The 26,564-nt window shown below is 48.5% G+C and overlaps 1 protein-coding gene and 1 long non-coding RNA gene across 4 annotated transcripts in view; one reads left to right on the forward strand and one right to left on the reverse strand.

Moving 5' to 3' along the window:
* LOC129385069 (uncharacterized) overlaps window positions 1–18,357 on the reverse strand; it is a 36,168-nt gene extending 17,811 nt beyond the window's left edge. For 2 of the 3 annotated variants that reach the window (XR_008612612.1, XR_008612611.1), the window contains exons 1-2: window positions 18,188–18,357; window positions 1,079–1,095 (exon numbers count right to left, since the gene is read on the reverse strand). This is a non-coding gene — a long non-coding RNA (uncharacterized lncRNA). The remainder of the gene's footprint in view (window positions 1–1,078; window positions 1,096–18,187) is intronic. The other variant, XR_008612613.1, reaches the window with a different exon arrangement.
* The window catches only part of LOC126531156 (cholinesterase-like), a 47,897-nt gene continuing 23,747 nt past the window's right edge, over window positions 2,415–26,564 (forward strand). The window contains exons 1-2 of the mRNA XM_050178575.2: window positions 2,415–3,856; window positions 5,141–5,323. Coding sequence (XP_050034532.1) covers window positions 2,418–3,856; window positions 5,141–5,282 — 1,581 coding nt within the window. The 5' untranslated portion in view covers window positions 2,415–2,417 and the 3' untranslated portion in view covers window positions 5,283–5,323. The remainder of the gene's footprint in view (window positions 3,857–5,140; window positions 5,324–26,564) is intronic.

Here is a 26,564-nt window from a genome sequence, read left to right on the forward strand (position 1 = left end):
CTTTTTCTCCCCTGTGGCAATGAAGAGAAAGCTAAGGGGGCAAGGTGCGCACAAGCGAGAGCGCTTCTGAAACAAGCCCGCCCCATGTTTTCATCCGCGTTAGCTTAAGTTGGGAAAGTGAAAACATGAACAGCTTATTTACGAAAGCAAATTAACGCAAAAGGAATGTTCACGTTGGCCTATTTTTGCGGCTTTTCGCTTCCGCGTTTGGTCGAACGCGAAAACGTCGCACATGGAAGCTGCATCGATTCAGTGCCTGTTCCGGCAAGCCAAAAGCGCTATCTCTTGCTGCCCGACTGCTGCTAACACATCTGCAGAAGCTCCGCCCCCGTAACTTTCCCTTCATTGTCTGAGAAAGTTTGTGCGCGAGTACAGGACATCGAGCCATCCTCATCACCGTAAAGGGATTCAATGAGCCAGCGTGCCGCAATTCTGACGTCTGCAGTAGAACACGCGTCTATACATAAAGGTAAACGAAGTGCTGCTCATGAGACCGCGTGACACATCTGGTCTTTATTGTTGAATAAACCGCGAATGAAGAGACTATGCTCTGAGCTGCGTTCCCGCGTAGCGTCCTTCCCTTTGCTTTATATTGCATTTACGTATTCACCTGTTCCATTAAGACTTATTTGCGGTTAGGCGTGCTTTAGAGATAGGTATGAAACAAGATTAGCTCTGGGACGTCCCGGTCCGGCAGCCCTAGCCAGAAGGCCTCAGTCCTGACCCGTAGCGTCCAGCCACGGCTTGCGCGTTTTTCGTCCTCCTCTGCTTAAATCACTAGGTGGGATGTGTCTGATCACGGAAATAGTTCGCACAATGGAAAGGGTTTGTGCCGTGATTTATTGCTTCGTCATTCAGAACAAGGGGGCGCTCCCTGGCTCTATACCTTGCAGGTCAGTTAAACCATACCACCCTGCCTACCCTGCGAAGAATATCGCAGATATATCCCGGTAATGCTTCGCATTAAAATGTGTTGTAAGGTATACGGTAGATGAATTCTTTAGGCGAATTTGCAATCACCGCTGGGGAGTTAAATTTTAAAATAGCGAGGTATAAAGTGCGGAATAAGTATACTTACCGTATGCTGCATGCCCCCTTCAAATAAAAAAGGAAAAACACTTCAGAGCACTCATTGCTTTATTGCATGCATATCTTGCAATAGAACCGTAAAATAGCCGACAAAAGGCATTTTCTCCCCTTTCACAGCATCACGAGATCCCGGGGTGTGCGCATGTCAATGTGTCGCGGTACTGCAGTTGTGTATACAGGTATAAAATACAAAAAGAAATATTCACTTCAAGGTAATTTATGCTTTGCTGCTAAGGCGCTTACGCAGAATCATCTTAGCCAAAAAAAAAGTAATGTTATTGCCTGGCTAATTCTTATAGGTGTCACAATAACAGTTTCAATGATATTTTCGTAACGTGGGGTTACGTATTCGAAGAGATTTTTTTGCTGCATCTTCATGGAAGAAAATTCTAGTAACGATGTGCCACATGTGTTCAAATTTGCGGCGCGCATGCGGTTCACTTGCGATTTTGTACAAGGACACCCGCAAAGCTAGAGCGCAAGTTCAGTTAACCTATCGTCAGGAAAATCACAAATAAAAATAAAAGATATATTCTTTTTTATAGCGTTTGAGCGATCAGATATGACTGCAGCTTTCGGAAAAAAGTTCAAATTGCGCTCATGTGGAGCGACCTGACACAAGAATTTATCGCTGGAAGCCAAAGGGCGATGTAGTATAGAGCTCGCACTCGGCTTGCACCTGCATGGTATGAGCCCTGACTGCAAAAGCAATCGTGACGTTTCTCTGTATATTGTGAGTTCAGGTTACACTATATTTATATTAGGATCACCTTGCGAAATAGATTGGGCGAGCATAGTGCATTAACCAGACTAGTAAAATTTTACAGTACGAAGACTGGACGTGTTATGTTTATTTTCAGAATACGCATTGCATTGAAGAGTTTGAATACCTTCTGCGCGAAGCCTGCGAGAACAGCTCCAGAGCCTGCTTTAGAAATCTTTGAGCCCGCCGGCTTCGTCGGTTTTGAATTTTGTCTCATATGTGGGAGAAAGAAAGGCATCTGTGGGTATTGTTTCTCACGCAGCTTCATTTCGTGAGCTTCGCAGCTGCTAAGAGTAGTGAAAGTCATACGTAGTGATCTAATATATCCATGCATTTCAATATAACGTTTGCCACAGACAGCTTGCTTGTCATCGTCGTAGCACAAAACTGTATACTATTCTTTTATAACAAAGCGACGGGCGTCGCGGAAATTTTCATAGCGCCTGAGCAACGTTTCGGTTTCACAAGTCGTGTCAGTTTTCCACTAGCAATCTCACCATGTATACATTGCAGGCCACTTTCATTTCTTCGCAGGAAACGCCGAGTCAAGAACCAGCCCGCTGCAATGAAATTGTCAGTGGTGGCCCTCGCTCTCTCGTTTGCCTGCGCTACGAGCAGTGTGATCGTCTCGACTAGCGAGGGTCGCCTTCGAGGCCGGAACGGGACAGTACTCGATAAAGAAATCCAAGTGTTTCTGGGCATTCCGTACGCTAAGCCACCTGTGGGAAATCTGCGGTTTAGTAAACCTCAGCCGCCCGAGCCTTGGCACGGAGCGTACGACGCAACACGCGCCAAGGACTCCTGCGTGCAACCCCCGTATCCAGGCCTTTTCGACATACCGACGGCTCTTTCCGAGGATTGTCTCTACCTTAACGTTTGGACTCCATTGGCTTCGGCGCGGCAGGGATTCCCCGTTCTAGTCTGGATTCACGGAGGAATGTTTCAGGTAGGGTCGGCCTACGAACCAAGGTATAACGGCTCTGCCTTGGCAGCCCTCAATGACGTCGTGGTCGTCTCTTGCAACTTTCGCCACTTTACACTGGGTTTCCTGCATTTGAACCATACAGCTACACCCGGTAACTTGGCTCTGTGGGACCAACTGGCCGCCTTGCAGTGGGTGCAGCGAAACATACGAGCGTTCGGAGGAGACCCCGGTAGGGTCACGGTCTTCGGCGAAAGCTCCGGTGCCATGTCGATTCACGGCCACATTTTGTCACCGCACAGTCGCGGGCTTTTCCACAGGGTCTTCTTGATGAGCGGCACTTTGGGCACCGACTCATGCGTACACTTCGCGTCCGAGAACATCGCTGCAATCAACACCATCTCGAAGGCTGTCGGCTGCGGCTCTTACGATGGAGCAACCGACTCTGACGAATTGCTCGATTGCCTCCGAGACCAACCCGCTCAAGATGTCTGCGCAGTGAAAGGAGTGAAATTGCGACCGACTGTCGAGAGTGAGTTCATCCCGTGCCGACCTTCGCTTGCCATGGAGGAAGGATACTTCGATCCCTACGATGCGATGGTCAGTGTCACGGCCAACGAGGGAGCTTTCGTTTTCAATTTATACTCCGACAAGGGGGTTCTTAAAGACGACTTGGATTCTTATGAATTGGAAAGACTTAGATATTCTCTGAAAAGCATTATAGGCGCCTTTTTTAGGGGAAAAGCCCTTTCCGTTGCCATGGACTACATGGACAAGGTTCACATCGAAGACAAAGTTTCACTGAGGAACACGGTTGCGGACATGCTGGGTAACCAGATATTCTACTGCCCGACAAGAGTCTTCGCAGAAAAGTACTCCGCCAAGGGCAATAGCGTATATGCTATGGTTTTCGCGCATCGTTCTGAGAAATCGCGGCTCCCAGCGTGGTTTGGTGTGACGCATTTGGAAGAAGTGCCGTTCGTGTTTGGCATTCCGTTCTTGAACCGGACTAATTACACTGACAAGGACAGGGAATTCAGCGTGGACGCTATGAAAATGCTGGCATCATTCGCACATACTGGGTATGTTTGATATTTCCCCTTCTTCTTTGTTTCTACAATCAATCCACGTACTAGAAATTCCATCCCAGCGGCCATGATTCGAACAGGCCCATGCCTTAAGTGTTCTCATTTCATTGTGTGACAACACGTCGAAGGATGTTGAAAGATTAAGCAGCAACGAGCACTAACACAGTTAACGTAGCTGTTCCCAATATATTCAAAAGATGTATATTTCTTATTATATATCTATGTGAGAGCTCATTTGGAAAATAGCGTTTAGCGTGCACCAAAAACCTGCGATCGTTCATCCCTGCTTATGGGTTGCTGGATGATCCGGAAAGGCTCAGCGCGCGAGACTGGAGAGATTATCCTTGTGTTCAGGATATACAATGCAGTGCGTTCACTATAGAATGAGAGGGTCTACTACACACATTCTGTATCCAAGCTAGCTGTTCCCACTGTCACTGTTCCGTAGAGTAAATTAACCATGCTTTCAACTGTTATTTGTGTCTTGCGCTTACGTGCAATAAACCTCATTGGTGTTCACCACGTCAGCGCGCATGGTGCGAAGCGGCGCAAGCGACCGTTCTTGAAGGCATACTAAAAGACAAAGGTGGCACCGCTATAATTTGTACGCTGTTGGTCTAAGAGTCCACCGCAGCAGGGGATGCATACAGAACAAGAACAAAAATGGCTTATACAATGTCGTATTTAGTCATCGGCACTACGCAGTACAAAGAGTGCATTCTTGCTGACAGCTTGTAGAAACCGCCAGGGCAATCTATTGATGGCAAATGAAAAAGAAAAAGGAGAGAGAACGACTACTGTAGTGTAACTACGGTCCTGAATGTCCGGCTTCCATCTGTAAACGCGTATTTTAAGGCAGATAGACACCTAACACTGAACCACGCCGCATTGAGCAGTCAGAGCGATAGGGTATAGATTGTATAGAAGGAAAGTACAGCGTATCTAGATTCTGTGACAAGTGCTTTTAAAAAGTAAAAAGTGCAGTAGCGGAGACACACCTTCGTGGAACGGTCATCCGTCTATTTCCTGAATTTGTGTGCTATTTGGATATTGCGAAAGAACGCAACTAAATCTATGATAGTGCGCATGTTCCGCGTTTGCCTGTCTGTCATCGTGGGATATATTATGATTGTGCGATAAAATTCGGCAGCTGAAATGTGGCGAAACTCGGCCAACAGATGGAATGAGTTTGGAGGAAAATGTTGGCACTTGTTGGTTATCCAAAAATATGTCCGGGGATATGCGATAACGTAGAGTTCTTTTGTGTCCTTTTCACAGGAAGCCTACTTTACCTGATGGCAAGGAGTGGCCTCAGTTCACAACTGAGCATCCGGACTTTATGTGGCTTCAGGCAGGCAATTACACCATCGCAGAAGATTTCGCCTCAGCCGCCTGCGATCTGTGGAAACAATCACTCTGAAACTCTCTTGGATGCGCGGACTACGCCACCGAAGCGACACAGTAAGATCCTGAGGCGGAAACCAGAGACAGCACGTGAACATGAGGCGCTGAGGTTTAGAAATATTACGTTTTAAGAAATATTATGCTCTTTAAGAAAACAGAAAGGGGCGAGGGAGTGGGGCTCGGGTTGCGGCTTCCTGATCTATGCTTGCTGTATCGCTGCATTTTATAATCACGCTGGAGGCCCCGCAATCTAGTCGGTAGTTAACGCTGCGAAAGATAACAGCAGTCGCAGCAATTTCATTAAAAAATATTCAGTTACTAGTATCAGATGGCGGTGGTCGTGGTGGTGTCACAAGTGGCGTTAGCTGGTAAACAAGGCCGGCAGTCGCTCAGCCTATAGTGGCTCTTTCTGGATGTACAGTTTGTATGGACGCGGCACGTACGCGCCATGCTTCAAAAGCGTCAGTATACGTACGCACTGACATGTATATCACGCTTCTTGACATAGACGACATCTGTGATGATGAGTTTCAGGGCACAGGTGTTACTGTTAACCTCAGGGGTGTGACTACGACGGTGGCAAGCGTATACAACTGGCCAGCACATTCTTCAGATATCTCACTACTTGAATGCTTAGTGTCTCAGTTTGGTGCATCGTTTTTGTTATGCGGATATCTTAAAATGACCACCATCTGCGGTGGTGTCCCCGTCCCCAAGACAAACGTAGCGCAGAGATTAATGAGATTATTATGAAGAATCATCTTCAAATACTGAATGGCAGTATACCTATATGTATAGGTAAAGGAAAGAAGCATTTCGCTATATACCTTGCGATATCAACGAGATATGTCTTCTTAGCCTGATCATGCGAAGCTGAACCAGCCGTGGTTGCTCAGTGGCTATGGCGTTGGGCTGCTAAGCACGAGGTCGCGGGATCGAATGCCGGCCATGGCGGTCACATTTAGATGGGGGGGGGGGGGGGGGGAGAGATGCAAGAACACCCGTGTACTTAGATTTATGTGCACGTTAAAGGACCCCAGGTGGTCTAAATTATTCCGGAGTCTCTCACCACGGCGTGCTTCATAATCAGACCATGGCTTTAGCACGTGAAACTCCATGTTTTTTTTTTTGTCATGAGAAGCTAAACCGTGGGGCTCAGATCACCTACCCATTTGGTTAACACCAATACATACTGTGGGCCACCAGGCTGCTGTCTATAGCGTGATACACTGGGACGAGTTTCATCGCCTCATCTCAGAGGCACAATCTCAAGATGGTCTGTTCAAGCTGATGAGTGAGTGTTTACGACAAACTACAGTACAACGACGACGGAGTATCGGCAAACCTTAGCCCGATCGCATGTCGACGATGCGCTTATAGGCGGGCACAGCGCTCTAAACGACGCACGGACTGGACTTCATAACCGCATTGATGTAGCCATACGGCGGCATACAAAGCAGCCCCATCGCAAGAGCTGGGCAGCCTTATGTAGTTGGCTGCATACTGGAAGTGGTTTTGGAAAGAAATAAAGAAACGATATATTAATGGAAATGAAAGTGGTTGAAAAAAACAACTTGCCGCAGGCGGGGAACGATTCCACAACCATTGCATTTCGCGTGCGATGCTCTACCAATTGAGCTACCGCGGCGCCGTTTACCCGTCCGCTTTTTTGGGTATTTATGTTTCCTTGTAGAACCCTGGGAGTGTTAGCCAGCGCAACCGCTTACAGATCTTGGCGGCGGACGTGGAACATCCTTTCTGCTGCAGGCGTCACAAGAACGTGATCTTTTTGGGTGAAGGCTACCGGTCAATAAACCCACACATGCTACCTGAAGGCATCAATGATGAAGGATTCGAGACCCTCGTTATGTAATAAACGTGAAAAAAGGGGGTTAACCGAGGGGCCCAATTTTTATTAGTCATATAGTGAGAAGCCAAAAAACGATCCCACAACCTTCGCGAAATGCGAAGGTTGTGGGATCGTTCCCCACCTGCGGCAAGTTGTCGTTTTGATCCACTTTCTTTTCCGTTAATATATCGTTTCTTTATTTCATTTATTAAGCACAAGTAATTTCCCCTATGTTGTCCTTGGCGTCAGTGTTTGTTGGCTTCTTATGATAGACATACAACAAGGGATACGCCCGTGCGCGACTCTTGTGGAACTATAGCAACGATTGAACTCATACTATGTCTCTGTCCTCAGTACGACGTCTAGTGTGAAGCTCTCAGGGCGGCGTGGAGCCGGGTGGACTTTAGACCAATTTCGGAAATGAAGATCCTTGTACCATGGCCGTACGCGTCGATGGCATAGAAAGCCACGAAAACGTTGTTACACTACCTCAATTCGACAGGTGTTGGCGACCGTGGGTAGTCTCGGTGAGAACTTTTAAGATGTCGCGAAATTGTGCTCCCTCTATGTCCTCTCTCTCTCTCTTTTCTCCAGTGCTTGGTAGCAAACCGGACGCGCGTCTGGTTAACCTCCCTGCCTTTCTTCGCTTCTCTCTCTCTCTCTCTTTCTCGACTCGGTTCCGCATAAAGCGATTATTTTCGCTCTTGCAAACGAGGGAATTTTGGGTCGCCTGCTCCTCTTTGTGCACAATTTTCTTTCGGAGCGCCATGTGAAAGAAAGTGCGTGTCGAAGGAATAACAAGTGAATCCCACACTGTGAAGTGCGAGAACACCACGCGCGCTCGTCGAGGTCAGACGTGCCTAAACACTGCTCCACAGCACGTACGTCGGCCTGAACCGCCGCCCCCAGCCGGGGGCCCCCGAGGCACCGCGAGCGGCACGGCTCGCCCCGAGACCCCGACGACTCCGGCTCCCCAGCTCCGGAGAGACGCTCAGCCGTCGAGCTAAGCCTCACTCGGACTCCGCCGGCGACGCCAGCCGTTAACATGGAAGTAACGGTTGAAGGCCACACCGTAACCGCACAAGAGCTCCAGTCAGACGATTGGACACCAGTTCTATATAAAGCCTATGCCTCCCGACCGGCCAATTCGCCGAAACCACCTCAACGCTCAGACAACGCTACCTCCGAGGCAGCAAACCCGAACGCCAGGAACGCGGCGCCCGACGCAGCAGCCGCAACTAGCAGCAGCAAGACGCCGGCCCGCCTACCACCTGCGACCAAGGAGGCTCGCCTCACAGTGCAACGCAGCAAGCAACTGCCGCCACTCCCACCCAAGGCTATTAGAGTGGTCGTTCGCCCGCGAGGTGAAGTGCGACTCCTAGACATCCCAACACCTCGACTCAGTAAGGCAGTGCAGACCCAGCTCCAAATCACTCTACCGGACGACTTCTGCCTTCGCATCCACCCGACCAACAATACTTTCACCATGGCAACAACACATTTCCCAACAGCCGAGACTCTGAAGACGCTGACCTCCCTCACCATTGGAGACCGAACCTACCCGTGCGCAGCTTACGTGGCAGCCCCACCGGGCGCTACCAGAGGAGTCATCACAAACGCCTATGACGACGAGACCCCAATGCAACTCTACCAAGACCTGGTCAGAAGAAATCCAGAGCACACCATATTAGCAGCCCGACGCATGGGAAAGACGCACTCCATCCTAATCACCTTCGACGCAAGCGCAGTCCCGAACTCCATCAAATACATGGGAGCCATCCACCGCTGCACCCAATACCGCGGCAGTCCGGAAGCTTGCACAAATTGCAGACAACCGGGTCACCGTCATGACGTATGCCCAAGCCCCAAGACCAATCTTTGTCCCCGCTGTGGAATACAACATCCGCAACAAGAACCTCCTTGCACGCCTAATTGCATTCTGTGCGAGGGCCCTCACCTTACCGGCACGGGTTCCTGCAAGGGACGAAACCTTCACCAGACACGGGAACAGCCGAGCCACCCACAAACGCGGCATCAAGAATTGATCACATCCGGTGACAATTTTCCCCAGTTGTCGCCCAACCAACACAAGCAAGCCTGGACAGCGCCGTTGAAGCAAGCCTGGGACACTCCCCTCTCTTCTCACAAGCACATGCCATCCATGACAGCGGCTCCCAATCTACAACACGCCCTTGCAAAATCCCAGGAGGAGGCAGCGGCGGCCAAAGCAGAAGCTACAGCAGCCCGGAAAGAAGCCGCCGCCCTTCATCAACATATCGCCAAACTGGAAACCCAGATAAGTGCTCTTGCCTCTGGATCTCCCATTCCACCTGCCCCCGCTCCTGCCGCATCCCAGCCTCCCACCCCCAACCCACCCATCGCCCATACCTTACCCAGTCACTCCAATCCTACTTCCTCTCCTGATTTGCTAGCAGTGGAAGCTGACACCGAACCCTCCGCAAATTCAACTCCATGCACAGCACCCACTCCCTCCACCGCTACCTTACGAGACGACATTCCCACCCTGCTTGAGTCATTCGCTGCTCGCTTTGAGGCAAAATTGCAGGCCGCTATTACTCACATCAACCAGGAATGTGCAACCCTCAAAAACGCGGTAATCCACATAACACAAGGCAATACTGCTTTTAACCAACGATTAGACGTGCTAACCCAATGCTTCTCTGACCGATGTAGCGATCTTGAGTCCCAGCTCAATTCTTACTCAACCGCCCTCCCGAAGGTGGACCCCACCCCAAATAGACGCAAGAAGGCTAAAGCAACGGAGGGAAACGACAACCCTATGCCTGTCATAGCTCACGACCCCCACCCCCCTGTTATTCCTTCCCCTGCTATCGACTCTCATGATGGCAGCTCCAAACCATAATCTTACACTCTGGCAGTGGAACTGCCGGGGCTTTCGCCAGAAGCGTCATGTAGTCCACCAACTGCTGTCCTGCGCAACGGGGCCCGACATCCTTGCCCTGCAGGAACCTTCCAACCCACTTACCCTCCCTGGCTATACTCCTATTCTGCCCACATCCCCCCTACCCTCCCGGGTAGCGTTTCTAGTTAGTCGCTCAATCACCACCATCTCCCATACCCTACCGATTCAAGACATTGATCACCTTCTAATTGAGCTTGTGCCGCAACACGCTCGAGCGAACAGTCTCTTCATCCTAAATGTATATAGTCACCCAAAGTGCCTACAAAGCAACTTCGAACGCCTCTTTACACTTGCGAAGCGCATAGCAAACAAATGCCCCTTACTCGTCGTAGGAGACTTTAATGCCCCGCATACGGCCTGGGGTTACCCACATGACACACCGAAAGGCCGTCGTGTGTGGTTAGCAGCGCAACAAGCCGGTCTCTCTCTACTCACCGACCCTACCTCTCCTACACGCACGGGAACCAGCGTCTGTAGAGACACTACGCCAGACCTTACGTTCGCACATCGCCTCCCTCACGCCACATGGTGCAACACACAAGAGAATTTGGGTAGTGACCATTGCATCATCGAAATTCTCTTAAACATTCAACTACCCCGCAGACCTCCCAGAGGCTCCACTTTTACGAAGTGGGACTCTTTCCGATCATATAGAGCAGCCCGCACCTCCGCCCCCATCAAGGACATCACCGAAAGGACCAAACAACTACAAAGTGATGTCCGACTCGTAACTCGTCCCCTATGGGAGGACTACCCCACCGACACAGTTGACTCCCACCTCCTACATTTATGGGAAGCTAAAGCAAGCCTAGAACGGCGCTGGCAAAGGCAGCGTTGGAACCGGACACTTAGACGCTGCCTCGCCCGTCTCAACAAAGAGATAGAGACACACGCAGCGACTCTTTCACGACAAAACTGGGAGTCACTATGCAACAAGCTAGATGGCAATATGAGTTTACCTCAGACTTGGAACCTCTTTAGACACTTAATAGACTCCACACAGTCTAAGACTACACAAAGACACAACCTCACCAAACTCATACATACTTCCGATACACCTCCATTGGAACTCCTCCAAGAACTTCGAAATCTGTGCTTCCCCACACGCCCTCCTTTAACACACACCGACCATGCAGGCCCCCCTAACGACTTCCTCGACCAACCCATTACAGAAGCAGAAGTTCAGGCTGAACTCCAGAGACTTAACACGTGCTCAACCCCCGGTCCGGACGGGGTACATAACAAGGCACTCCGGAATCTCGACGCTGAATCCATTGCGGCCCTTACCGAATACTTTAACGGGTGCTGGCAAAAGGGCACCCTCCCATCGCAATGGAAAGAGGCCAAAGTCGTCTTCATACCTAAACCCGGGAAACCCCTGCTCACCTCTAACCTCAGACCCATCTCTCTGACATCTTCGGTGGGCAAACTGATGGAACACGTACTCCAGACCAGGCTCTGCCGTTACCTAGAAAGCAATGATCTGATGCCCACCTGCATGTTTGGATTTCGTCCTGGACTTTCCACACAGGACGTCCTCCTACAGCTAAAACATCACATTCTAAATTCCCAAACCAACGACACCAAAGCTATTCTAGGTGTGGATCTTACTAAGGCATTTGACAACGTTACACACTCAGCTATCCTACAAAACCTTACAACCTTGGGAGTCGGAGCCAGGATGTACAACTACATCCGAGACTTCCTCAGCCACCGCACAGCCACACTTACTTTCGGTGACCACAGCCTCCCAGGTATCACACTCGGGGCACGAGGTACGCCCCAGGGAGCCGTCCTTTCCCCTATATTATTCAATATAGCACTCCTTCACCTACCCCAAAAACTAGCTCAAATCCCCGACATCCATTTTAGCCTCTACGCCGACGACATCACTGTCTGGACAAACCGAGGCAGTAACGCCGAAATAGAACAACACCTACAATTGGCACTAACCACCATCGACACAAATGTACGAGAGCGTGGCCTGACCTGCTCCCCATCAAAATCGGAGCTCTTTCTATACCGCCACAAGCAACACGATTCAGTTGTTCCTCCCATCACCCTTACGCTAGGTACTCACCTCATCCCACTAGTATCAAAAATCCGAGTGCTAGGGCTAGTTATCCACTCTCATGGCGCGCACGGAGAAGTCATAAAAACTCTCCAAACACACGCTCAACAGACCACCCGACTGATTCGCCGCATAGCGAACCGCCGGGCTGGCTTACGCGAGGAAAACACGCTTCGCCTCACCCAGGCTTACATAATAAGCCGCACCGCATATGCTCTTCATTACCTACCCCTTCGACAGAAGGAGAGAGATCGAGTAAACGCGCTCCTACGGAGTTGCACGAAAGCAGCTCTACGCCTTCCTCCCAGCACATCCAATGACCGACTCCTCAAACTCGGTGTCCACAACACCTTTGAGGAACTCAGAGAAGCTACCTTTACGGCACAAATATCCCGCCTGTCTAACTCAGAGCCTGGCCGCACTCTGTTATCCCAATTAAGCCTAACCCCAATTACACACCCTACCGAGAGGGTCCCCCTTTCTCCTATCCTCCGCTCTAACCTGAACATACCCCCTGTCCCCAAGAACATGAACCCTGAGTGAGACGGGAACCGCCGAATAGCAAGGGCTCGGGCCCTCCACAAACAGTATGGCGAGGACCATGAGGTGGTCTACGTGGACGCAGCGGAATATACGTCAGGCTCCCGTATGGCCCTGGCGGTAGCCGACAATCGAGCAAAGCTTCTAACCTCCAGTTCAATCATCACCAATTCCACCACAGAGGCAGAAGAGGCAGCCATCGCGCTTGCTCTCATCTCTTCATCTGCCACCAAAGTTATCACTGACTCCAAATCCGCCATTCTCAACTATGCCAATGGCTACATATCCCGCACCGCTGCGCGCTTACTACGCTTCTGGCAGCCCCGGCGCCGCATAACCCTAATCTGGACGCCAGCACATGCTGGCCTCCCCGGCAACGAGGAGGCTCACTCCTTCGCCCGAGGTCTCACATTCCGGGCAGTGGGAGCCGAGCCCCCTCTGCGGGCCAGGGAGTGCCTGCTCTCCTTCCGTGATATTCTCTCGTACTACCGGGACAAACGAAGGGAATACACACCCCCAGCCCCATCCCTCACCATAGAGCAGGCCGCACACTGGCGTCGACTACAAACTCGGACTGCTCCATACCCAATACTACTACATGCCAGATACCCAGACCAATTCCCCTCAACATGCAAACTTTGCGGCAAACCAGGAGACTTCCTGCACACCCTCCTCACATGCCCCACCTTCCCTCATCCCCCATCACCTGCCGTGGCGGTGTCTTACTGGGAGACTCTTCTGACCTGCACTTCCGCTCAAGACCAGTGCCGGATCATCTCCAGTGCAATAAGAAGGATTGCGCTTCAAGGACTCTCCTTCGCTTTGTAAGGGTGCCCCCTCATAGTAAGGGAGCACTCAAGTGCCATGTAGGGGGCTTCGCCCCCACCATTCATATCATTGGCAATAAATGTTTCTACCACCACCACCTGTGAAGTGCGGTGCACCTCTGGGCAGCGTCTCTTATCTCTGCGTCTATTTAACGCCGTGTCCGCTGCGCTTCCAAGTCGCTTGCCTCGGTACAGTGACTTCCCTCTGGGCATAGCTATCTATACAGATGTTATTGCTCTGTGGATAAGCGGCCCTTCGCACCTTGGTCCACGGCTTCATGTCAGAGCTCTGAACGCGACTTCGGAGTACTTGGGTGAAGTTGGTCTGCAGATGTCACCTGATAGGTCGGCTGCATTAGGCTATCATCCTAAACAACGCGCTCGTTGAACAATGAGCCGACTGTACCTTGACGAGACGTCGATAAGCTGGGTGCAACGACACCGTTATTTGGGCTTAATTGTGGATGATTGCATCTCTCGGCGTCCTACCGTTAAATTTGCACGACGCAAATCGCAATTCCTCAAGTATGCAGCCGCGTTGACTGCTAGAGGTGCCAGCTCCGACCAAACAGCTGTGCAGGTGTACCGGTCATCTGTAATCTCAAGCATGATGCATGCGTTACCGGTCCTGAACCTTCCACCTAATTTAACGGCACAATTGGAACGAGATCATCGTGTTGCCCTCCGAATAATGACTCGATTACCTCATGAGGCGCAATCTGTTGCATAATGCACTGAAGCGCATCAGTGGCCCCTGAGGCCGCAAGCAGACCAGAGAGCTCTATATCCCCTTCTCCCTTCCCCCATCGTAGGGTAGCCAACCGGACTCTTGACTCGTTAACATCCTTGCCTTCTTTATATCCCCGTCTCTCTCTGCACAGCTAATCGAATGGTCTATTGCTCCTTGATCGTCTGATTCGCCGCTTGTTTTCTCGTGTGGGAAGAGTGGCGGCATTATTTTTGAACGTTGCTGGCAGTTCTGAACATGCTGCTTCAGTTACGCTTCCGCCTCCGAGATATATCACCAGACACGTATTCCCCGTTCACCTCACAATCCCTGACGTAGACAAAAAGTCTTATATGCCTGTTTCAGCAACATTCCAATTGGCTCAGTCGCACTTGTTCGAATGAGTTCCAGATTATCAGTATTCACAGATGCATCAATACGCAGCGACGGTCAAGGCACCTATGCAGTTTTTTACTGCCCTTCGACTTAAGTACTACGTATATTTCTTATACTCCATCCAGCCTTGTTAACAACTGCGGAGCTAGCAGCGATTTTTTTGCACTGGAATACGTGCAAGATTAGTTAACTGCATAGAAGACTGTCATGTTTACAGACTCCCACGCTGCTCTTAGCAGACTACAACACAATCAGATTGATTGTGCAGTTGTGCGCAGCATTACTGGCTCTGCCAACAAAATTGAATCACATGGGATGTCTGTTGTTTCCCAATGGATACTTTCACACAAATAGGTATCGCCGGAAATGAAGAGGCTGGTCGGCTGGCTTCAACTTGCGCTCATAACTATTGCGTCTGCGCCGAAATTTCATGCGAGCTTGATGACGCTCGTGTGCTGATTCGTCGCCACCTACTCCAGCAGCATCCAGGCCGGCGCGTCGCAAATGGAACGTTTCCACCCCATGGTCGCGGTCGAGGCTTGCCTCGTCGTGCTAGAGCACAACTACTCAAGCTAAGTGTTGTCTGTGTAGAACGTGTGCGAACGTTTATACCGACAAGGACGTGTGGCAAGTCAGTTCATCGTGCTCGCCTTGCGGTGGCTGCGAAACACTTCCGCACCTGATATTGGAGTGTCCCACTTTCATAGCGCAGCGCACGTCGCTGGTGAGGGATTATCACCTCCTTGGCCTGTTTGAACCCGAGTGGTTGTGCGTCTGGACGCGATCAGGCTCATCCTCCTCACTTTCCTAGAACTAACTTAGGTTCACGTTCATAGCTTATTTCTTATTTCAGATCACAAGGCCTCAGGCACTATTTCTTCAATTTGAAGATTCTTTAGTAGTGCGACTTGTAACGACCGGCCCTACTGTGCGTGTTCTGCTTTATTCTTTGAAATTTGTCATCTTGCTGTTTCTTTCCTCTTTCCTCCCGTTCTTCTTATCTTCCTAGTAGGCAGGCGTTGTGCCTCTTCCGATCACAGTTGCCAGCTATACTCCTTGCTTTCCCTTTCATGTCAAATGTACATATGTTTTCAAAACAAATAATAAAGTAATAATAATAATAATAATAATAATAATAATAATTGTCACCGCATGTCTGAGAACCCAGTGTCACCAAAAACGCAAGAAGGAGGCGTAGTATCTCTTTTCGTATGTATGATGTTGTGACCTTCTGGAAACACCAGAAGCTGTGCGTACTTGTGCTCACTAGTACAACAACTCGATGCCTACAAGCGTGCTTTGTCTGCGCAAAGCGAATCCCTTGAACCAGTGCGGTAGCAGTAGGCTATCTCCCTCACAAATTTATTTGTAAGAAAGACATTGTACAAGCGTACTTCAACATGGGAACGCTTGCATGGTTTTGTGTTCCGTGCCTCTTTCGTAAGCTCAACCAACACATATTCTTCGGTCTGTTAAGTATTCAGCGATCCTCCTCAGTGCTTGACCACTTACGCTTAACCGAAGGGTGCCGTGCTGCTTGGCTGCTGATTCACGCAACGGCTTGGTACGTTTTAATACAGTAAACGGCACAAATTAAACGGCAATGGACTCGCGTTGTGCTATAACAAAGGGGTCTTGACTTATTTACATTGCTGTTTTAATCTAGTGCGAAAGATTTATTCTAGTTAGCGTAACTTTTTTGTTTTGGGTAGGGGGACAGCAAACATCGTCCGTAGTTGCCACTTTGTCAAAAATCAATCAACATATCTAAGTCAGGCGACTGGTCTGTTTTCCAATCCCAATAGCGAAGTTTTATCTCTTACCGTAAGGATGTATTTATAATTCATGCTGTCTGGACTGCATTATTTGGAATGACAAGTAAATAAAACATCGTATGAGGTAAGTTGTAGCATTAAAGTATGGAAAAATGAACCGATTATGAATTAACCGAATATGAATAATTTTGGTAAAGCCTCCAGAAAAAAAAGTCAATAAACGCCAAGTGATATCATACTTCATTTAATTTCGGAGGACTACGATTTTTATTGCAGTTTCATAAGTTTTGCGCTTGTTACAAAAGTTTACGCTTTTATTTGTTTTCACAATAACTGATATTTTCTGGCAGGGCAAACTTCATTGTCTAAGAGTGCACTCGGGATTGATCACAATTCTAGCTTAAAAAGTTATAACCAAATATAGTTAAATCATTATAGGTATCGCCTATCAAAGATGTGGTATTATATCATCCGCGTCAAAGTAATAAAAAAATGCCGGACAGGTAATAATAGCTGTAATATCAATGCCGTAGATGTTAAAAAGCATAAGACAACAAATTCTGACGCAAGTTACCCTCGGGAACAATAGAGACTGCGCTCTCAGTAAAAAAAATATTAAATACATGGCACAGCAGCGCGCGTGGAATAATGTGAGTGCACTGCATTGTTAGAACGCACATGTCGGGGCTGTACCACTTCCTTTAGGGCCCCATGCTTAGGCTAGGAAAAATAATTGGCTGCGGCTTAGGTCAGCTAACCCTATATAAGCAAAGCGAAAGCTTTGTTTAGCCTGGTTAAGTCTTGGTTTCGCTTGGTTAACCTTTGATTTAGCTGTAATTACTATACTCACGTGTTACGTGTACGGGTTACGTGTACAATCAGCGTCAAGCCAGGTATGACGGCTGGGCCTAGTTCGGTGGCTTGACATGACTGTGATTAGGCTTGGGTACTCACGCATCGTTCGACGGTGCGACGCCTGTTGTGCCATAGGGAAAGCGCAAGTGCTAGACACGCAAAGGGACACCGCAAAGACGCCGCGAACATGCACAGCGTCGAAGCACAAAGAGACAGGTCGTGAACGCGGTCGCTACATTGGTCTCGACGGCGCGACACCTGCTGCATTCCGGACCCTCTCCAGTGAAGCAGTTCACCGGGCGATATCCACGGGGTGGTCAGACGCCGCTTGGCGACAACGGCTCGGTGCCGCCCGCTCCCGCGCAACACTCAAAGATGGCCCGGCCTCGCTGTTATCCATGGCCAAGCTCGCACTGACTAGTGTCCCTGTATATGTTCCCGCAGGTAGCAGGGTTGCGCATAGGTCAGCCGTTGTGCTCCAGCTCTGCAGTGAAGCAACTCCTCGCGCGCGCAGGAGAAAAATGCTGTGCGGTGTTCCATTTGCTTTCTTCTCTGCTGGTCATGGGCTACATGCCGCAATTGTTCGCAAGCGCTGAGCAAGCTGACACTACTTAATGCAGGCTACGCTCGAAGGATTGGCGTAGCCGGAGGGGTGCCAACTCCCCGAAATTTTTGTTTGTATGTACATATTTACACGCACATCGCACATATACAAACACGTGCAGGAACGTACATATAGGAGTAGGACTCCTTTGATCCCTTGAAATAAAATCCTTACTACTACCGTGGCTCGAACAGCTAAAAAATTCACATGCAAACGCGCATTACCTTGCAACAAAAAGCGGTGCAATGTTTTTAAATATGCATATGAAGTTCTCTCGCGGAGGCCGGAAGGCAAGAAAGGTTTTAAAGAGTGTTTAAAGAGAGCTTCACTCACGTGCAGTGGAAAATTATGTGTGCACACTTTGGCTGCCGAAACCAGACGAATAATAATCGTGGCCAAGAGAACTGTCGAGCCTGCAGCTATGTGAGTGACCGTTAACCGTGACCGCCATTCATCACTAACCGTCGTTCACAGCTGCTGCACGTTTTCAATATATCCAGTACAGACACGTAGTTTTAAACGCATTTCAAATGTTCACATGCGCACATTTTACGCAAAGCTTATTTTTACGATTAACAGCTGCTTAACAGCTGTTAACTTAACTTAACAGCTGCTTCGTAGCAGCAAATCTACAAGTGGAAAAACATTCAAGATGCACGAGCTTCTATAGGTCAAACTTATTTAGTACAAGGGAATGGATGACCAATGAATGGCTGGTGGCAGCATGGGATGAGTGCTGGTTCTTGGAGCCTTGGGGGGCAGAATTCAAAGCTACTGGAAAGGCAACAAGTTATTAAGAGTAACAACAGGTTGTTATTATTATTGCAATAATCACATAAGATGGCAAACTTGCAAAATTTCACACGTTGCAGACTGTAATATGACAAAACATTTTTCTTTATCTCTTCATACTACTTCGCTTAAGTTACTATAACACAGCGCTTAATAAACGTACAAAAATAATTTGACATTCCTCACGTCGACTAAGGCTGATTGAACAAGCATCATATCGCGGGCGGCAAATGCTGAAGCTATCACAGCTGTCTCATGAACGGGAGCACAAGATGTTTTCGCATACTAAAATACAATGAACTCAGTACATTAATCGACATTACATGAAAAATCAGAACGCCGACAAAAAGAAGAAAGAAAATAGAGGAAAGCCAAGGTGAAGCGGGCAAATTGTATCTGCTAGTATTTACTCTGTTTTGAACAAACTTTGCTAGATCCGCATAGTCAGAACAATCGTACAAGCTACACAGCGAATTGGACGAGTTGGTAAGTTAACATTCTTGGCGTATATTTACAGCGCGACACAGACGCGTCGTCCATTATTTGTCCCGTGTCTGTTTCGCGCTGCACATATACTCCCAAAATTGCACAAGTGAACAACCTCTCATGCCAGGCGTACGCATTTCAGCGTGTACAGGATGTTACTCGAGGTAAATGCTGCTTTAGTGTAAACAAGTGGAACGCACCTCGCATATACTGGTCCCTTTCGGAGCTGGCCGGTCCGCACGGCGCCGCGTAAGAGGCTTTGTCACCTTCCGTGCAATTTGTGCAGCTTGGTGCGCTGCACCCCGTCATACTGGAATACAAGTGTCAAAATGATGTGTTTCGTACCACTTCATCATCATCATCATCATCATCATCATCATCATCATCATCATCATCAGCCTGGTTACGCCCACTGCAGGGCAAAGGCCTCTTCCATACTTCTCCAACTACCCCGGTCATGTACTAATTGTGGCCATGTTGTCCCTGCAAACTTCTTAATCTCATCCACCCACCTAACTTTCTGCCGCCCTCTGCTACGCTTCCCTTCCCTTGGAATCCATTCCGTAACTCTCAATGACCATCGGTTATCTTCCCTCCTCATTACGTGTCCTGCCCATGCCCATTTCTTTTTCTTGATTTCAACGAAGATATCATTAACTCGCGTGTGTTCCCTTACCCAATCTGCTCTTTTCTTATCCCTTAACGTTACACCTATCATTCTTCTTTCCATAGCTCGTTGCGTCGTCCTCAATTTAAGTAGAACCCTTTTCGTAAGCCTCCAGGTTTCTGTAGTTGAATTTGTTAACTTAAATTAATTAAGGGTTTCCAGATAAATTTATTAACTTAATATGGTTGAATACCGTACTGCAACCCGGAGCCGATCGGTGCAACGCACGCTCGACGGTCCGGCGCCGCACCCGTAAAGTTGGCTTCGCAGCGGCGCAGTTGAACCTTTGACGTAATTTTCTACCACGTGACAGTGCTCGGCGAATAACGGTGCGAGCGGCGCCGGAAAAGTTATGCGCAACTCTGCGCCCGCAGGGAGCATATATTGGAACACTAGCACTGACTAGGCGAGCGCGGCGCTCCTCTTAGCCAAGCGCGCGTTCACTTGTTTTCTTGTAATTAGTACATGTTAACAATTCTACGTGTTTGCCGCATTTTGCTTTACCCTGATTTGTTTTGATCTTGTTAATTCGAACAGGAGGTCACCTTGCAGCCTTGAGGTTTGGGACCTCCTTCTGTATATTTTGTTGCTGTGCTTTTATTTCCTTGAGTGAATGAATAACATTCTTTTTCTTCTTATACACTTAAATTTTAACCCAATATTGTGATCCATACTATCACGCACGCTGAACACCCAGCACAATATTTTTATGCTAACTGCATAGTAAAATATGCTTTTTCTGACTATGCAGAGTAAGTTTTGTGGAAAATTTAGATGCTTCTTAAATTAATTCTGGACATTGGCATTAAGCCATAAAATCGCTATAACTTCCTATTTTTTAAAGTATAATTTTTTTGCCGAACTCTTGGGTAACGCCGTAAGGATAGTGTTTGGTCTATAGACACTTTCGCTGTTTACAAACATAGGCCCTGGAAGGCTTCCGGTATCGTTCAGTGATGTAGCCCGCGAAATGTAGCGAGCAAAAAAAGTAATTGGCGGCGATATCCAGTACCAGGAGAGCATTAAAATCTACGCCCGCAGATTTCTAACACTCTTCCTCTATACATAACGATGACTTTACAAGCCTAGGCTGCCGTAAGATATACAAAAAATTATATGTATTAGTTTTGAGGCATTCTATTATTTAGAAACTTAGAAATAGAATTTCTGTACAGTGAAACAACTTAAAAACGCGCTTTGTGTTCCGGCGCAGTAGACTGATAAGACCCGTTACCGAAAATTTCTTGCGGCCGCATTCTCGCTGCTGTTATTGCGCGAGTGAAACTCTCAATAGTTGGCAAAATCCTTGTCGTGTGTTTTTGTGCAAAGCGTTACAGCTTTTGCTTTCTGAATAGCTTTAGAATATGTGAAAGAAGCGAGAAAAAAAAGCATTACGTTGCGGTCGCATTCCGATCCGCACGACAATAAAGGTTTTTGCTGTTTTGGCTTCAGCTCCAGACGAAGCTTGCAAAAAAGTTGTGCGTGCAGAGTCACTTGACTTTCCGTGTCAGGAGGCTATGCACAAGGACACTTATCATAAAGCGAAGCTTCCTTTGCCTACGATATAGAAGGAACCAAATATATTGGAAAGCCCGCCCTTTTTAACGGCGTCTTAGGTTTGCACAATAACACAAGATGGCAGCACCAGCCTCTGCGTAGTAAAGCCCCTCAATCTCCCAAAGTAGCGCCATTCGCTTCCCTCCTCCTCCGCTCGGCGCGGCCTCGACGGTGGCGCCGCGGTGGTGGGCCTGCCATAGCAGACGACGGCTAACACGCTACGGGACAAAATCTGCAGAAAAGTTCGTTCGAGCCCTGCGGAGCAGTTTTTTCAATCGAGATCTTTCTTCGTCAGTCGGTAACTGGCCTTTAGAATTTCGTGTTGGAATTGCGGAAGAAATAGAGAAAATGACCATTATTCAAGGCGTATTTAAGGCGTAAAGCGCGCGACGTTGAGAGTTCGTGTTGCTGAAACACGACGCAAGCACGCGGTGTACTCAAACACGCGCGTAATTACCAAAGTTTCAAGTGTTTACAGCGTGAAAGTACGTGTACGTGGTTTCGTAGGTTCATTCACGTACCTGCAGGACACTTTTGTTCGGTCGGCGCGTGAGAGATTCCGACTGTGTGCGGTCAGCAATGCCTGGCAACAGGGCCGTTTTTTCATTGCGGGGTGCTTTGGTAATCGTGACGATATATTGTTTTTTTTTTACAAGTACTGCTCCAGGAGGGCACATGTAATGGCTAACGGAGGCCTCTGAAGAGCACGTAACATTACACTAATGCAGGCGTCGCAGGGAGTGTTCGCATACAAAATTGGCTGTCAGCGATCTTATACCCCCTTGGCATGCACAGGCTTCGGCGAGCCCCTTCCAGCGCTGGTTCTAGCTTTGGTGTTCCCGTTGCCGCTTTGGTGCCCTGGAGGCGCCGTCAGTAATACGAAATAATGACAAGTTGTTACACCAGTAAAAAAATTTTTTGAAGAAATACAATCGCGCCGAGGCGCCAACTTTTAAAGCAGCGCTAGCGCGCGAGTATTATGAAACGCCAACGAGGAATTTACCGGCCCACGTACGACTCTACGATCAAAGTGCACGTTAAGCATCCCCAGGCGAGCTAGATAAAGTTATCCGGAGCCATCCACTACGACCTCCATCCTAGCTTTAGTCGCTTCGGAACGTTAAAAACATTAATCACCACAAACCAAATCAATACATGCGGGCGTACATTCGAAGCTAAAAGACTGCATCGTAAGTCATAGTGAGCCTTGCAATAGCGTCGAGAATGTTCTAACTTCTGGTGGAGCTCAAAACACACCCTGAATAAAGTCGCTTTTAGGTCACAGGCCAGCTGAAACATGAAACAAAGAGAGCACATTCGAAAAAAAGAAAGTCAAACAACGCGCTAAAAACCACGCAGCGCATGAACACCCACTTTTTCGAAGCGGAAGGCGTGAACTAGGCTCAAAATAAGAGGTTGTGAGTAGCCGTGGCCCTTACTTCACTAAGCCGTGCGTTCTTTGCCACTTCATCGAAGTCAGCCCGCCCGATCCTGCAATCCACACTTCTTTTTGCGTTGCGCCCGCCGGACGGCAAAGAAAAGCTTTTTGCCCTCGCTGTGTCTGCTGCGGCAACCGAAGGCGCAGCAGCATGGCATCGCAATTAAGTTCTCGGCCCTGCACATTCTATTACGCTAACGCACTGCGTCAGTCCGCCTGCCGTACTTTCGTCGCGCAGGCCCAACAATGGAGGTCGGCGCGCACTAGAAAGAAAGAATATACAAAAGCGCGGCGCCTGCTTCGCGCTGGAAAGAAAAAAATATACAAAAGCGCGGCGCCCGCTTCCACGTGACACAGATTGGCCAATGGGGGAGCGGAGGAGGCTGGGGCGACAGGAAGTGTGGAGGAGGACGGGCCAGGGTGAGCGCGGTGGCGGAAAGATCTAAGAATGGCGCTACTTTTGAAAAATTGAGGGGTTTTACTGCGTAGACGTGTTCGAGCTCGACGAAGCGCGTCGAGGTGGACCTGAACGTCGCCCCCGGGGCTCCGTAATCACTGCGCATGCGTGAGATGCTGATAAAGAACAAAATTTTTTCGCAGGATGTGACTGTTTGTGTTTTGCTTTTTTGAAATGGCTACTTTCGAACGTAGTCACTGCCCTCCTGTCGTGTTGTCGCGTGGAGGAAGAAGAACAACTTTATTGAAGAATAAAACGCTCAGGAAAGAAAAAACTGAGGAGGGGCCCTGACGTCACCCTTCATGAAGCTAAGTGAAGCCGGAAGGTCTCGTTGTTCCGCCGTCAGGTCAGCCAGTTCTCCTCTCTTGTTTACATTCTTCAGGAAACCGGGCCACACTGCGCGCAATCAGGCTGTTCGGACGCGTGCGCTCCGCAGCAATCTTAAACTAAAGGATGTAATCACGATGTCTCACCGCATTACCGTTGCCGAAGTCATGTTGAAAGAAGTTCATAATGAACTTCACAAATTGCGTCATGCGGTCGAATCCGCTGCTTTTACCGGCTTTTATGAACATAAACATGCTTATCAGCCCGGCCAACTGAACTGTTCTCATCAACCGCAGGGACCAGCCGCTGCCCAGTTCTTGCGCGTTTTGAAAGATCACCCTTATCGCTCCCTTCTACATGCTTTTCTCTGCTTGGACTTCCTGGCGCTCTCAGACGGACTTGCGAGCTAGTTGTCTGGCGATACGAAAAAAATGTATGCATTCTGATTACACATTTAAGAATGCATAGATACGTACGACGCACCGACCCATTTGCGATCCATCCGAAGTTTATGAGCACAAACACGTATTCTCGTGGTGGCTTCAGGAATCGTCGTGCTTTATTGAACAAATTTCGGGTGGCCTCGCATCACTACCGCACCGCACCGACGAAGAGCCAGAACGTCCTTTCTGACTCCGCCTTTAGACACATTGACTGCGGCCTGAGGTGCCTTCTTCCCACGGTTAGTGAAGCTTCACGGAACCAAAATTTTGAGACAGCCGACGCCCGGTGCAGAACACTACGCGCGTAGACCCAACCTACGGGCAGCCATCGAACAGCCGTTTGATGTGCTCGCACGTATACGTTCTATGGAACCTTGCTCACTCTTGCAGCGCACCCGCTAAGCTTCACCTACCTGCGCTTCTCGTGCGTACAGATACGATACGCCTGTGGTAGGGAGGACTCGTTCCTTAATAAGTCAAAGCAGCCGTTTCTTTTCCATCTCCCCGGATGAAGCGTCGACTGGCCGGCGCATGGTACTGAGAGCAGCAAAATGTACATATTCTACGTAAAGCTCTATCAGCATGTGTATTGCGGTAGACCTGTGCAGGTGTCTATGACCCTCAAACGCGCTCTACTTAAAGGAATTCGTGCTGTCACCAGTGCTGCGAGAGACAAGCAACAGTTGAGCAACATTTGCGTGAATATGCACACAAGCAAGTTGTTGCTGAACACGAAGTTATAAAACCAGGATTATGCATTACTAAATAACGTACCTTCTACGTGCCGCAAATGCACTATGCGCTGTCAGAAGCAGGAATGTCTGCCCTGCAAGGCGTTCATGGTACAGATTCGGAAACGCATCGGTTTCGGCCTGCGATGGCACGTTAACATGATTCCGCCGAAGAGGGCAAAATTTCACGCGGATATTCCTTCGTCCGTTGCCATTGCCGTGGCGCGGTACATTGCGTACAGCGTTGCATGAGCGTTCATTTCACGAGTTTTAGTTCCTGCTATCCCATCTCGCCACAGCAACATTCGGGAGAGCACGGTCCACATAACACAGCGCAACAGAACACGGTACGAAACCTACGGAGCAACGCGTGTGAGCGAGCACAACCATAACAAAGCCGCCATTGTGGCCCGAGAACATGGCCGCTACAGCAAAAGAAAGAAAAAAAAGCAAAATAAACGAAGGAACTATACGTCCCTTTCTCCACACTTTTCTCCTAGCGCGCGGAGGGGAGGGGGTAAGGCCTCTCCGTAGTTTTTTCCTTCCTACATGGGTTGTCGGCTGCTGGACGCTCTTCGCGCACTTTTGTGCTTGTCGAAAGGGCCCAAACGTGTGCGACATTTATGCAAGCGCAGTTTGACTTGTGCAGTCATGGGCTCGTACTCCGTGACATTAGCTTTCGCCATGTGTGAATTAATGGCTTGCCGACAGGTAAACAGCAGCTGTACTTAGGTGAATAGCTAGTTTTTCGTGGTCCTGAAATAACAAATGGTGCGTCGCTGCGATGGCGAGTTCAGTGGAGTGCGGTTGCTGCGCATAGCGGACGATTTGATTGCATGAGTGCTGCATTATCGGTGTAGATAAAGAAAAACTTTTCATGTGAGCCTTACTTCTGTCAGTCATTCGGTTACCATAAGTTTCGCTGTTATCCACTGCACATTTCTTGATATCCACTAACGACCTGCTTCAAATATCTAGGAATTAAGTGTCTATTCATCGTACAGATTATATTTGATGCCTTATTGTTTTTTTTTTAGCCTGGCTTTTTTTTTTTGCTTACGACTCGCGATGCGCATCACCCTTACGGTCGTGAAAGTTTTCCTTTCGATTAGACCTTTTCCAATTAGGTTTTCGCTCATATTCACGAGATAGCAAATGTCAGTGTTACTTTCGCCGATATATCTTTCAATTCCATGTGACCTAGATTTAAGCTATCTGAGGTTGTGTAAACGTGCAGAGGCTTTCAGCAAAAATAGTTGTCAGCTGGAAATCAATGCAGTGTGCCAGTTCTTACGAAATTGAGGTATTTGTAAAATTCATTATATTGAATTTCATCAGGTATTTGTGAAATGCGAAATATTTGTAATACAGTACGGAAAGGAGGGATTCACTGTTGGTGTCCACAGAATTTGGCCAGCCAGAAGGGTAAGGCTAAATGCAAAAAAGAAAAAAAACCTGCAGCCTCACTATGCAATGGCAAACTATTCGAAATTTCAATGTATGCAAGTCCGCAATGACCCGGAAAAGAAATAAACAAATTCCTTGAAGATGTAATGAAAAAGAAATGTTGCGACAATCCAGAAATTAATTCTTTGCACTTTCTAGTGACATACGGATAAGGACAGTCGGTAAGCACAATTACATTCGACACATACTTCCGGATCTTGACTTGAACTCATGGCAGTGCTGCAGGGCAAATACCACACTCACATTTCCGAGGGGCGTCACTTACAATACTGAGTTGTGCATAATCATAGTGTTGCTACTGGGAGGATGACTTCTTAAGCACTCTTTTTTTTTTCAGAGTTAACA

Source organism: Dermacentor andersoni, chromosome 5 (assembly GCF_023375885.2).
Source record: "Dermacentor andersoni chromosome 5, qqDerAnde1_hic_scaffold, whole genome shotgun sequence".
Classification (NCBI taxonomy): domain Eukaryota; kingdom Metazoa; phylum Arthropoda; class Arachnida; order Ixodida; family Ixodidae; genus Dermacentor; species Dermacentor andersoni.